The sequence below is a fragment of the Ovis aries genome, chromosome 2 (genome assembly GCF_016772045.2).
Source record: "Ovis aries strain OAR_USU_Benz2616 breed Rambouillet chromosome 2, ARS-UI_Ramb_v3.0, whole genome shotgun sequence".
NCBI classification, from domain to species: Eukaryota; Metazoa; Chordata; class Mammalia; order Artiodactyla; family Bovidae; genus Ovis; species Ovis aries.
The window spans coordinates 244,704,436-244,718,492 of NC_056055.1; the positions used below are offsets into that span (position 1 = coordinate 244,704,436).

The 14,057-nt window shown below is 55.3% G+C and overlaps 2 protein-coding genes across 7 annotated transcripts in view; one reads left to right on the top strand and one right to left on the bottom strand.

Moving 5' to 3' along the window:
* HSPG2 (heparan sulfate proteoglycan 2) overlaps positions 1 to 2,721 on the top strand; it is a 110,955-nt gene extending 108,234 nt beyond the window's left edge. For all 6 annotated transcript variants that reach the window (XM_042244606.1, XM_042244607.1, XM_042244609.1 and 3 more), the window contains 6 exons: positions 158 to 233; positions 308 to 386; positions 511 to 581; positions 727 to 810; positions 1,202 to 1,305; positions 1,464 to 2,721. In XM_042244606.1, the coding sequence (XP_042100540.1) occupies positions 158 to 233; positions 308 to 386; positions 511 to 581; positions 727 to 810; positions 1,202 to 1,305; positions 1,464 to 1,636 (587 nt within the window). In that variant the 3' untranslated portion in view covers positions 1,637 to 2,721. The remainder of the gene's footprint in view (positions 1 to 157; positions 234 to 307; positions 387 to 510; positions 582 to 726; positions 811 to 1,201; positions 1,306 to 1,463) is intronic.
* Positions 2,722 to 2,796: 75 nt separating this feature from the next.
* On the bottom strand, positions 2,797 to 10,933 carry LDLRAD2 (low density lipoprotein receptor class A domain containing 2). The gene is made up of 4 exons (XM_015093691.4): positions 10,843 to 10,933; positions 8,284 to 8,715; positions 5,409 to 5,540; positions 2,797 to 3,610 (listed from the first exon to the last, which is right to left on the bottom strand). Exons 1-4 carry the CDS (start codon positions 10,931 to 10,933, stop codon positions 3,345 to 3,347), a joined length of 921 nt encoding a protein of 306 aa, XP_014949177.1. The 3' UTR covers positions 2,797 to 3,344.
* Positions 10,934 to 14,057: the final 3,124 nt, after the last annotated feature.

The following is a 14,057-nucleotide window of genomic DNA, read 5'->3' on the forward strand; positions in this document are numbered from 1 at the left end:
GCCCACAGCCCCCTGGGTCCCCAGGGACCGCAGGTTCAGAGCCCCTTAGGAGCAGTACAGATGAGGGTGGAGATGGAGGTCAGGGGGGCCCGTGCGGGATGGAGGCTCCCTGGGGGTGGGCAGGGCTCCCAGCATCGCCCCCACTGCCCCTCCACAGACGCCCCCGGGCAGTACGGAGCCTACTTCTACGACAACGGCTTCCTCGCTCTCCCGGGCCGCGTCTTCTCCAGGAGGTAAGACCGGTGTTGGGAGGGTCTGTGGGCCCAGGGTGGGACTTCTGCCCCCTCACCCACTTTCTCCACTGCAGCCTCCCCGAGGTGCCTGAGACCATCGAGCTGGAGGTTCGGACCAGCACGGCCAGCGGCCTCCTGGTCTGGCAGGGCGAGGTGAGTGTGGGGCGTCCGGCCCGGGGTCTCAGGCTCCCCTGCCTCTTGATGGCCCGGGAAGTAGGAGAGAGAAAGGGGGTGGCCACAGCCGCTGGGGCCGCAGAGACACTTGTTTCCCTGGCAGGAGACGGGACAGTCCACTCGAGGCAAGGACTTCATCAGTCTTGGGCTTCAGGACGGGCACCTCGTCTTCAGGTGGGTCCTGGCCCCTCCTCTCCCTTCCCTCACCCCCCTTATCCTTCAGTGGCTTTCCATCCAGTCCCCTCCCGAGGCACACCCCCCACTCCCCCACTCCAGTCCCACCCCCTGCTCACGCCCTCTGGGGCCTGTGTGCCTGCAGCTACCAGCTGGGCAGCGGGGAGGCCCGCCTGGTCTCCGAAGACCCCATTAACGACGGCGAGTGGCATCGTGTGACGGCGCTGCGGTAAGGGAGTCCCCCCGGCCTGGGCACTGGGGCGAGAGGCCAGAGTTCCCCTGTCATGTGGAGGGGGCAGGCATTGAGCTCTGGGGAGGCAGAATTTGAGGGCGGGGTCAGTGGGGCGATCACCACCCAGAGCACAGACTTCCAGGATGGGACAGAACTCCTGGGGGGCGGGGATGGGCACACGAGCACCCCAGGGGATGGGGGAAACCTGGGTGGGGTGCTCGGAAGCTGTTTGTGTGGGGCCAGATCTCTCACCCAGCCAGGGGTGGGGGGACAGGAAAGAACTCGGGGAGCGGGGGGTGGACCTCTCTGTTGTAAAGGGAGGGGACTCTCACGGGGCTGGGAAGGACGGGAAATAGTGGGTGAGGGCCGGACTCCCATTCCGATGCAGAGAGGGCCAGAGAGGCTCCATCCAGGTGGACGGAGAGGAGCTGGTGAGCGGCCAGTCCCCAGGCCCGAACGTGGCTGTCAACACCAAGGGCAGTGTCTACATCGGTAAGTCTTGAACGTGGGCCTCAGGGCAGGCTGGGGCCCTGCTCCTCCAGGTGCTGAGGGAGAGACTGGGGGCCCCTGCACCCCCTGAGCAGAGCTGGAGCTCCCCCTCCCGGGGCTCCTGGAGCTGATGGGCCCGCCCTCTCCCCCCACCCCCGCAGGCGGAGCCCCGGACGTGGCCGTGCTGACCGGGGGCAGGTTCTCCTCGGGCATCACGGGCTGCATCAAGAACCTGGTGCTGCACTCCGCCCGGCCCGGCGGCCCCCCCCCGCAGCCAGTGGACATGCAGCACCGTGCCCAGGCGGGGGCCAACACACGCCCCTGCCCCTCGTAGGCACTGCCCACCCCGCATGGACTCCCGGGCCACGCCCCAGCCCCGCGACGGCGACTATATTATTATTAATATTATCATTATGATGATGAGGAATATTTTGTATGAAACCGAGGCGATGCCACGCTTTGCTGCTACTGCCCTGGGCTGGACTGGAGGGTGGGCATGTCACCCCCGCCCCCCCCCACAAACACACCTGGGCAGAGCCACAGGCTGCGGGCACAGCAGGTTGAACCAGAGCCGGTGCCTCGGGGGCCACCAGAACTTGGGGTTGGGCACGGTGGCTCAGTGAGGTCAGACCCGCCTCCACCAACGGAGCCCCTCACAAGGCAGTGCTGGGCCGCCCATTTGTTCAGCCCCGGGGTGGCGGCCCTCATTTCTGCGGAGCCGACATCGGCTTCAAGCCAGGCACCTTGCCAGCCACCTTGGAGCCTCACCAGCTACCCAGAGCGGAGGGCATCAATTGGCCTTGGCCACCCTCCTCTGGGTTGGGAAGGCTCTTTAGTGCCAACTGTGGAGCAAAAGGCAGCTCACCCCTGGGCAGGCAGCCCGCCCCCCCCCTCCACCACCAGCCCACGTCCCAGCCCCGTTCCACCCCCACCAGACCAGCCGGGCCCCCGGCCCCTGGCAGCCTCCCCTTCCCACCACGCCCTCTTGGCCTGCATCGCCCCCTCCCCACCAACCCCACCAGCCCCAGGGCCCCCTTGCCCTCAAGGGGCTGCAAGGGAAACTCCACCCCACTTGTACCAGGAGCTGCTACAGGCAGAGCCCCGCACTGAGAGGGGCTCCCTGCCCGCGCCAGGCCACTTCCCCCCCCACGGATCTGGAAGTGAAGGACCAGGGGACGTGGGGGGAGGAGGCCTTAGTGGTCAGAAAGAGTAAGTGCCTTGGGTGCGGGGAGCTGGGACACAGGACTGGGAGGGGCAGGGAGGGGACGTGCCCGTCCTGCCCCACCTGTGGGCGCCCGAGGGCCCGCCTGCCAGCAGCCCCCAGACGTGGGGCCGGGACGCCTGGCCTCTGTGTCCTAGGAAGGACCCTCCTGTGGTCTTTGTCTTGGTCTTTCTTAATAAACGGTGCTATCCCCGCCAGGGCTGTCATCTCCTGTGTCTTTGATTCAAGCGGGACTCTTGGTCCCTGAGGGTGGGCCAGGGTAGGGCCAAGCAGGATGGACCGGCGAGGTCCAGGGGTGAAGTGAGACAGCTTCAGGCGCATGAGGCCCCTGCTCCCTGCCCTTCACAGATCCAGCAGTGTGCCAGCTGCCGAAACAAACTGCAGAGTCAGCTGTCCTGGTGGCCTTCACCATGACCCTCTGAGGCAGGAATCATCCCATTTTCCAGACGGGCAGACTGAGTCTCGGAGGGTTGTGTGATGGGCTCAAAGGTAGACAGCCCTGTGTGAGGGGGCGGGCGCAGAACCCAGGGACCGTCTGACCCCAGAGCCCACTCTCTCTCCGATGCCCAGAGCCTCTCTAGGAATGCACTCCCTGACGCTGGAAGGCTGGCTCACTCAGCCGCAGCCCCCCAGGGGCCACTTGGCCAGGACACGTGTAACAGACCGTGCAGCAGAGGCCGCGGGCCCGGGCCAGGCGGGCCAGCTGGCCAGAGCAGCAGCAGCACCAGAGGAGGCCCAGGAGGAGGCCAGCAGAGGCTAGGGACAGCGAGGAGGCCAGCGCCGCCCCCTGCAGCCAGGGCCCTGCAGAAAGAGAGTGCACTCAGGCCTCGGCCCGGGCCTGCTGCCCCCTGCCCATCCCTGGAGCGGGACAAGTATCGTCTCGGTGGATGCGGCGATAGTGGATGGTTACTAAGAGCCACCTACCTTCCAGAGCTACACCCTGTCGGGCAGGGTCCCAGTGGGCAGGCGGGCTCCTCTCAGCTGCCGTCCCCAGGGGGCCTGAAGACGGGAGAGCTGGGGAGGAAGTCAGTGTCTGGGAGGCACCGTCATCCGTGTTCCCCTCCTGGCTGGGCTCTGGAGAGGGAGCTGAAGGGGGAAATAACCACCAACACACTGAGATTTGATGATTAAATTATTATGTCTCATTTAATACTCCTAAAACCTCTGAGCAAGTCTTAGTATTTTTATTTTACAGATAAAGAATGGATGGGAAAACAGTGGAAACAGTGTCAGACTTTATTTTGAGGGGCTCCAAAATCACTGCAGATGGTGACTGCAGCCATGAAATGAAAAGACACTTGCTCCTTGGAAAAGTTATGACCAACCTAGACAGCATATTAAAAAGCAGAGACATTACTTGGCCAACAAAGATCCGTCTAGTCAAGGCTATGGCTTTTCCAGTGGTCATGTATGGATGTGAGAGTTGGACTGTAAAGAAAGCTGAGCGCCAAAGAGTTGATGCTTTTGAACTGTGGTGTTGGAGAAGACTCTTGAGGGTCCCTTGGACTGCAAGGAGATCCAACCAGTCCATCCTAAAGGAAATCAGTCCTGAATATTCATTGGAAGGACTGATGCTGAAGCTGAAACTCCAATACTTTGGCCACCAGATGCGAATAACTGACTCACTGGAAAGGACCCTGATACTGGGAAAGATTGAGGGCAGGAGGAGAAGGGGACGACAGAGGATGAGATGGCTGGATGGCATCACCGACTCAAAGGACATGAGTTTGAGCAAGCTCTGGGAGTTGGTGATGGACAGGGAGGCCTGGCGTGCTGCAGGCCATGGGGTCGCAGAGAGTCAGACACGACTGAGCCCCTGAACTGAAGCACAGAGGGAGGCTGAGTCACTCTCCAGGTCACACAGCTGGAAGTGCCGGGGATGGACCTGGACTCACAGTCTAGCTCCAGGGGCTGCGGTGGGTGAATGGAGCTGCTTTTCAAGAAGGAAGCACCTGTGGCGAGCACTGTCAGTGCACCCAGCGCCGTGCTCTGCGCTCGGCTCGTCACCACAGGATTTCACTTAGAGTTCATGACAAATCCAAAAGGCTCACTTTATCACCCTCAGTTTACAGGTAAAGAAACGGAGGCACAGGGAGGTTCATTCTTCCACTTACTGGACGAGTATTTTTTGAGCATCTGCTATACCTCAGGCATTGCTCTGGGGACTGAGGGATATGACAGTGAGAAAAACAGACAAAAATGTCTTCATGGAGGGCTTCCCTGGTGTCTCAGTGGTAAAGAATCCATCTGCCAATGCAAGACAAAAAAAACCCTGCCTGCCAGTGCAGGAGACAGAAGGGATGCCGGTTCCGTCCCCGGGTCTGGAAGGTCTGGAGGAGGGCACTGCAACCCACTCCAGGGTTCTTGCCTGGAGAATCCCATGGACAGAAGAGCCTGGTGGGCTACAGTCCATGGGGTCACAAAGAGTCAGACATGATGGAAATGAATTCAGTTCAGTTCAGTCACTCAGTCGTGTCCGACTCGTTGTGACTCCATGGACTGCAGCACGCCAGGCCTCCCTGTCCATCACCAACTCCCGGAGTTTACTCAAACTCATGTCCATGGAGTCAGTGATGCCATCCAACCATCTCATCCTCTGTCGTCCCCTTCTCCTCCCACCTTCAATCTTTCCCAGCATCAGGGTCTTTTCCAATGAGTCAGTTCTTCTTGGAAATGACAGAACGCACCCTCACCATCACTGAAACGCCATTTGGAAGCAGCTGGACCCGATCACCTCTGGCATCTTCGAGATCTAACGTCCTCTGGTCCTCAGCCTGGTCTGGACAGAGTCCCCGCTGCTTCCCCTTATCCTCTCCCGCCACACCCCTGCCTCCGGCTCCCATCCCAGATGCTCGGCAGGGCCCAGGCCCCACCCACCACTGACCTCTGCAGTTGGCTGGTGGCCAGGAGGCCTGGTCACTGCCATCACCACAGTTGTCCATGCCCCAGCGATCGCACACCAGGCTCGGAGGGATGCACCTGCCGTTCCGACACAGGAAGTAGCCACCACAGGATCCTGCAGCCGAGAGGGGAGGCATGCGATGAGGACCCTGGGCACCAGGGCAGGTCTGCGGGGAGGGAATGTGGGACGTGTGAGCAGGAGAGGCTGTTTCCAGGCACGTGCAGATGAGAGTATGGATGAGCCAGGGGTGTAATCATAAAGATGATGAGGGTGTCAGTGGCTAAGATTTACAGAGTTCCTGTGCCAGGCCCAGCGCGGCTCACATCCCAGCTCATCGAGTTCTCACAGCAACCCTGTGGGGTCAATACTGTTATCAACCCCATTTGAGAGAGGAGAAGACTGAGGCACAGGGAGGCTAGGTCGCAAGACCAAGGCCACATAGCTTGTATCTAAGCGGCAGGGTAGGAATTCCGCCCCATGCTCATGTGAGCATGTGAGTGTGTACACACACACGTGTGCCCGGCAACCTGAACACTCCAAGCACCTCCCCCCACTCAGCACTGTACCTGCCATCAGCCCACCTGCAACTGTATGGCTTATTCCTCTCAGGTCTCTCCACTCAAAGGTCATCTTGTCCGAAGGACTGCCCTCACCCCCACACAAGAACAACACACCACCCCTCCCCTCCAGCCCTTTATCCTGACTCCAGTTCCCCTGTCGCACTTACCACCTCTGCAGAACACAGATTTGCTTGATTCTTTGTGGTCTGTCTTGCCCACTAGAACGTCAGCTCAAGTGAGGCAGGGACTTCTCTTTCACTCATGGCTGCGTGAATCTCTGGAGCCTGGAAGAGCACCTGGTGCCTGGCAGCTACTCAATACTTGTTAAATGAATGAACACAGACAGAAAAGTGGATGACTCCGTGCCCAGGTGCGGTAGACAGGTTGGCTTACGCAGCACCCCATTCCGCGGAGAAAAGCTGGGTCAGGCAGTACTGACCAACACCATGGCTCAGAGCTGAGCATGGGAAACAGAGCATTCCATTCCTGGTTCTGGGAACCTACACGTAGCCCGTGTGACCAATCAGATTTGACCCTGAGGACTTTCGCTAGAACCTTAAGATCCCTGCAGTTCCCTGGCGGTCCAGTGGGTAGGACTTGGCGCTTTCACTGCAGGGGGCTCGGGTTCAGTCCCTGGTTGGGAACTGAGATCCTGCCAGCCACAGGACGGCACAGCCAACAGAGAAAAGATCCTCACTCTTTTTTTCATTGAGGTGAGAGTTATAAGAGAGACTGTGTTCTTGGAGTTGCAGAGTCACCTTGTTGCCAAGTAGAAAGAGGGAGCTAGAGTTGCCTGAAATGGAAGCCAAACAGATCCAAAGCAAAGGGAGAAAAATAGAACCTAGGAGGCATCACTTGAGCTCTTGGATCCATCTTTACCTGAACCAACACCTTAGTATCCCAGTTATAGGAGCCCCCCAAATTCTCCTTTGGCTTAAGCCAACTTGAATTGGGTTTCTTACATGTGCAAATGAAAGTGAATGCTCTCATACGCATAAGATGTGTAGGTGTCAGAGCAAATATCTGTGAGAGGAAACACAAACAGTAATATCATAAAAAGGGATCCAAGGGAGCCAGAGTTGCAACAGAGCTTCGCCACCTTCACCTGCTCTTCAGAGTCCAATCCTAAATACAGAGCAGCTGCGACGTGCCTGGCGGGCGCCTCACAGGAGGGCAAGGTCATGGGGGGAAAGGGAGAGAGAGAAAATAAAGAAGGGAGGGAGCGAAGGAGTTGGTTTCCGATTAGCCAGTGAGATCTTCTTGCAAAACAACATTAGGACCCTTGGCGCAGGAGCCAGAAAGGGGACTCCAAGCCCCATCAGTCATGGCCCCAGAGACACACATGAGACGGCAGGGCATGCTCTCTGACCAGCTCATGTTGAAGGGCTGTCGAGGGCCTGGCATGTCGAGGTCCAACTCCTGGTGAACCTGGGTTGGCTCTCAGAGCCGCCCCCCCCACACCAAAAGTTCCTGCCTCCAAGTTCTCACGACCCCATATTTAATGCTCCAGTCTGGATATTTTGGCAGAGAGGGCAATGAAGCTTCTCTGTGGTTTTGGAAACTTCTGCGCTTTGGCAGCTCATCTGGGGTAGCGTCAGTGAGTGTCTCCAGTCCTGGGGAACCTGCCGGGACTAAAGCCTTGACTCAATGTGAGCAGAGGACCAACTCTAGCAGTTACAGCCCTGCTGCTCCGCCTGTGATCTGGGTGGCCTGCAGCACTTTGCCTAACCTCCCTGAGCCTGTTTCCCATCCATCAATATGAGAGTATGACCCAGCATAGCTGCTGTGAGAACAGAGGAGATCTGGCTTGCCAAGGGCAGGAGACAATGCTCATTAAGGGATTACTGTTAATATCACAATCAGTTCCCTTTCCTTGCCTAAGTAGGTTTCCCCCACTTACAATCACCAAAAATCCTGGCTCTCTGCCCCTCTGCAATCGTCTGAGAGGCACATTCAGGACAGAGGAGCTGCTGTGTGAACATACGTGGGCATGAGTTGCCTGGAAGTGTGCAAAGAGGTGCTGTGTATGAGGTGTATGGGATGCGAACTGTGTGTGCAAGTGAGTGTGCCCTATGTGAGCCAGGTGGGTCGTGCGTTGGCAGTCTGTGTGTGCCAGGCGTGTGGAGCTGTGGGTATGAGGTGTGTGCTTGCGCCTTGTGTGTGAGGGAGTTGATACTGGAGTGTGAGTTGTGGGAAGTCAAGTCCCCCGCGGGTGGCTCTGGGTCTGGACCACCCCACCCGCTTCTCTCCCGCAGGCCCCCGGCCCCTCCGGGTCCAGGCCGACCGCCCCAACCCACCCAGCCGGAACGAGGTGACTTCTCCCACGAAGTCCACGCGGGGCTGGCGGCCTCTGGTGACCAGGCGCAGGCCCAGGAGGTCCCCGGAGGTCGTCACCGGGGCCGGGATGGTCAGGCCGCAGAGCGGGGCTCCCAGGGGCCGGGGCGTCCCCGGCGGCCCCTCGTACAGCTGCAGGTAGGACCCCGGGGCGCAGGGGTCCGCCGGCAGCGGGGCGGAGGCGTTGAGCGCGGGGGGCACGGACGGCGGGGCCAGGCTGTAGACCAGGAAGAAGCGGAACTGGAGGCGGATCCTGTCGCCGGGGGCGGCCGCCCGTACCCAGAGCCCGCAGTCCGTGTCCGGGGCCACGAAGTAAAAGCGGCGCGACGCGGAGTGCGAGCGCAGCAGCAGCCCGTCCGCCGGCCAGGTCCGGCCGCACAGGTCCACCAGGTCAGCTGCAACGGAGAGCACGGCCCTGAAACCGAGGTGCCCGGCCTGGCCCCTGCCGTCTGCCCAGGGGCAGATGATTGATCCATCTCAGAATATTTGTGAGGGCTACAAAATTTAATTCAAGTCCTCAGTCTCTTATTCAGAAACCCGAGGATGGGGACTTGCCTGGGGCCAGGTGGTAAAGACTTCCCCCTCCAATGGAGGTGGGGGTGGGGGGGGGAGGTGCTGGGGGTGGGGCTGGAGGCGGCAGGTTCCAGGGTTCCACCCCTGGCAAGTGAGCTAAGATCCCACCTGCCAGGTGGCCCAAAAAACAAAACATAAAATAGAAATAATTATTGTAACATACTCAATAAGGAGGGTCCACATTTTTTTAAAAAAATCTAAAAAAAGAAAAACACCTTCGGATGTGGTTTCAGGATTTCCCAGATTTTAGAAAGATAATATGATACATACAGCCTCAAACGGAGTCTGCTGCAGCCCTCTGTGATCAAACACATTTTCTAGAGCAGTTGTACAGAACATTTGCCCCAAGTAGGACAAATAAAGACAATATACAGACTCCTGTCAGTTCAGGTCAAGGTGTTGCCAGTTAATTAAAAAACAAATATTGGTTGTCAGACCTTTCCATATTTCGGAGTGGAAGCTGAAGGATTGTGGGCATGTATGGGGGTGGGTGCAGTGCTTGGGAGAGCACCTCATGAGCATCGCAGAAGTATCAGTTTGATCTTATGTAAGGAAGGATGGGAGAGACACAGTTGGGCCCCTGCCCAGACAGCAGCCATTCCCTGTTTCTCCTTGCTAAAGAAACTCAGTTCCCCTCAGCTGTCGGGGAGCAACATGCTAGCCCCCTGGTCATTAGCCTAATGCAAGTTTTGTAATCCTAATTCTATTTGCCAGGTTTAGGGGTTGGCATGTGACCTGATTCTGGCCAATGAGATTTAAGGAGAGGCTTGCTGAGGGTTCCTGAGGAAGATTTTCCTCCTTGATTTAACAAAAAAAAAAAAAGGAGGGAGAGCTATGGGATGACGAGCCTTCTTTTCTTCCTGCTTTTGAAAGTCATTGACTGAGGATGTGATGCCTGGAGCTGCAGCAGCCATCTTGCAAGGATGAGGTCATGAGAATTATGGAGGAGCCTTGGCACAGTTGAACTGCTGAAAACCATTCTGGTCTCACCCAAGGCCTCTCGGCTTAAGTGAAATAATAAATGTCCTTATGTTAAACATTCCCTTTAGTTTGGTATCTGTTCCAGCCCCAAACTTCCTCATTGGTACAGAATTGTTATGAAGATTAATGAGATAATGTGAGTATTCAAACCATCTCTGATTTTTGTAAGGAGAGAGAGAGAGCAGGAGGTGGCTTTTCTGGTGCATGGTAAGGGCACTAGGGGTGCCTGAGGACAAGCCAGGATCTGGGTCTTTGGGGGAGAAATTCCCCTTTAGGGCTCAGGATGTAGGAGCATCTTCTCATATGTGTGCAGGTCTACTAAAGCCGGAACCTGTCTTGGAGGCACACGGGACAGGGGGAGTTTCAGAGAGTGAGTGGACGAGCACCTCCTGTGTGCAGGGTGCTGTCTGTATGTCTTGCATGGTTGTTCTCACATGGATAATATTAAGGCTCGATAGAGCAAGGCTCTATCGTTCTTCCCATTTTACTGCTGAGGAAACGGAGACTTAGAAACAGTGAAGTCAGGACTCCCCTGGCGATCCAGTGGTTAAGACTCTGTGCCTCCAATGCAGGGGGCCACAGGTTTGATCCCTGGTTGGGGGACTAAGATCCCACATGCCATGCAGTGAGGCCAAAAAAAAAAAAAAAAAAAAAGTGATGTCAAGGGTAGAGTGAGTCTGTGAATGCAGGGTCATCCGACTCCAAAGTCCACAGCGTTCCCCAGTGCCAGACCTGACGGCTGCCCTGCCTGCCCCCAGGCCCTTGTTTCTGGGTGATTTGGAGCTCCAGCCACCCAGAGGGATTGGGGTAGATTTGGAGGTGCCAGGCAAGAGCAGACTCAGAGTCTCCCAGTGTCCCCCAGCCCAAGGGATCCCAGCCCATCAGGGTGAATGCTGACTGGGGAAACAGACTCTAAGGGTGGTGGGCCTGAGTCTCCTGCCTGCCCAGCCAAGCCCCCATGAACTCACCGGTGTGCAAAGCTGATGCAGTCAGCGTGGCTGCCCCCAGCAGGAGCAGCCTCTGGGGCAGCTGTGGAGGATAGACTTCCATCCCAGCCATCCTGTGCCCAACAGTGGCCAGACTGGCAGAATCTGCAGTTTGGGGTCTTTGGGGAGACTGCAGTGGAGGAGTTGGCAGGATGTGGGGAGCAAGAGGAGGCAAGTACACCAGCTCCTCTGGTCTCTCCAGAGATGTTTGCACTCCCGGTTCCAGACTCTTCTTCAGATCAGGGTTGTGTCTAGGGTTGCCATGGAGATTTGAGGCTGGGGCAGGAGCCTGGGGAGAGAAGGCGGGGAGGATGCCTGCTCATCCCTTGCCAGACAGGAACCAGGAAACTCAGATCCGGTTCAGCCACAGGGCTTCTAGGAGGGGGGGTCCCACAGCCTCAGAGAACTGCCGCCTTCCTGGAGAAGTTGGCATCTTAGGGCTGAGCTTAACAGAGACGCCCAGGACACCAAACCGGCCTCTCCGAGGGCCTTAGAGACGCAGCAAGTGGTGAAGGAGCACTGGCCCAGGACTCGGCTCTGTTACAAAGGGCTCCTGCCTCAGGGCCTTTGCCCTTGCTGCTCCTGTGCCAGGACTGCCCCTCTTCCACATGGTGGTCCATGGCTGACTTCTCTGGGTCATTCAGATTTCAAGCTCACATGTCACCTGCTCAAACCACATTTCCCTGACCATTTCTCAGTCTAAATTAGTGCTTTCCCTCCTTGTCACTCAGTCACATGTCCCTGAATTTATCTCAGTGCTCACTGAAATTGCTTTGGTGGTGGTGGTCGTTGAGTCGCTCAGTCGTGTCCAACTCCGGCAACCCAATGGACTGTAGCCTGCCAGGCTCCTCCGTCCATGGGATTCTCCAGGCAGAATACTGGAGTGGGCTGCCGTTTCCTTCTCCAGGGGATCTTCCTGACCCAGGAATCAAACCCGGGTCTCCTGCATTGCAGGCGCATTCTTTACCGACTGAGCCACAAAAGGAATTACTTTGCTTATTTATATCTATCTTGTTGTATGTATTGTCCATTGACCCCACCAACTAAAATTCCATGTCTTATTGTTCTCTGAAGCCCTGGGTCATAACACCGTGCCTGGCACAGAGCAAAAATCCAGGAAAAAAGAACTAATATGTGCCATTGAGCAAATGGCCTTCCTTTTCTCTGGGCTTTACTTCTTCATGTATAAAAGGAAGGGTTTGGACCATTTCAGGCTTTTTCAAAAACTGTAATTAGTGGAACAGTTTTTGTTTTTCAAAAGGCATCATACATAGAACCTTAATATATGAAACTGAAACTTTTCAGGTCTCAGTTTCCTGATCTGCGAAATGGAATAATGGTAGATCTCACTTTGCAGGTGTATTGTAAAGGATAAGTAACTTGATACAAGTGGGGGACTTAGAATAGTGTCTGTCTCTATAGTGAAGTGCCCAACGCTTGTCAGGCTGGATGATGACTCCCATCATTATTATTTAAACAGATCTTCTGTGTTTCAAGACGTCCCCACCTCAGACCTTGAGACACCACCTTAGAGTCTAAGGACTCTATGGGAAGGTTAAAACTGTTGGCCCTACTGCTCTCTAATGCTCTCCTTTTGAGAACTGACATTCGATGTCACCTTGATACCCTGCTGTGTGTTGCCAAGGCTAGGCCGTGGGAACTCCTTAGGCAGGGGTGGATCTATCATGAAACGCATGAGCTTGAGCATCAGGACATATTACTTGCGTGGATTATTTCATAATTTCATAAAATTTGCAAAAGTGAGATATTTTAACCACAACCGATTCAGATCACTGTCCCTCTCCACCCCAGTCTCCTCCATCACACCTCTCTTCAGATGGCCATGGGCATTTTTGAAATCTGGCTAAAAGAGGTGGCTTTGAACTTGGGTTTGCAGAGGGTATAATTAGGGGTTCTGGCTCCTTCCAGGTGTCATTTTATTATTTCTGAATGTCCCAGAATGCCTTCCAGGAATCTTCCTCATGCCCTGTACGCTGTCTGTCCCAGTGTTGTGATATGAAGGTGCAGAACCAGAGGTCATGATTGTGCCTGGCCTCGTGGTATGAGGGCATTGAAGGGGAAATGAGGTTTGAACTGTATGGAGCCAATCTTAAAGCTCACATATGTAAGAACTTTGATAGAGGTTATCTCAAGTTTGACAATAATCCTTAAGAGAATGAATAATCTTACTAATAACAATGAACTGCAAAGTTGAGGGAAAAAGTCGAAACCATCACTAATTAAAAATTAAAAAAATAATTTTAATCAGTCATGCTAAAGGAAAGACTGAGTTATCTTTCTAGTCCTGTTGTGGAAAATCTCATACAGTGTTGTCATAGAAGGGATAAAAGGATATGCCGCCCAAAAAAGTAAGGGAAACGGTATTATTATAGAAGGATGTTAGGCAGTTGACTGATAAAAACGTGCTACTGTGTGGACTTTACATTGTCCGCAGTATTTGTCAGCTTTTAAACTTTGAAAGATGTTGGACATGGAAGCAAGCCAGATGTCCATCGACAGATGAATGGAGAAAGAAGATGTGGTATATATAGATACACATATACCCCATGGAAAACTACTCAGCCATAGAGAAAGAACGCAACTGAGTCAGCTGTACTGATGTAGATGAGCCTACAGCCTATTAAACAGCGTGAAGTAAGTCAGAAGGAGAAAAACAAGCATCATCTATTAATGCATCAATATGGAATCTAGAAAAATGGTACAGATGAAAGCATTTGCAGGACAGGAATAGAGGCGCAGACGCAGAGAATGGGCGGTAGACAGAGTGCGGGGGAAGGAGAGGGGTGAACTGCGAGAACAGCACTGACGTATACCCGCCGCCACATGTGAAACGGACAGCGGGCGGGGGGCTGCTGCCAGCACAGGAGCTCAGCGCGGGGCCCTGGGATGGCCTGGAGGGCTGGGATGGCGCGTTGGAGGGACGCTCAAGAGGGAGAGGAGATACGTATGTTTATGGCTGGTCCACATTGTCGTACAGCAGAAACTAACACAATATTGAATAGATGTGGAAACAGTGGTCAACTTTATTTCTCTGGGCTCCAAAATCACTGCAGATGGTGACTGCAGCCATGAAATTAAAAGACGCTTGCTCCTTGGAAGGAAAGTTATGACCAACCTAGACAGCATATTGAAAAGCAGAGACATCACTTTGCCAACAAAGGTCCGTCTAGTCAAAG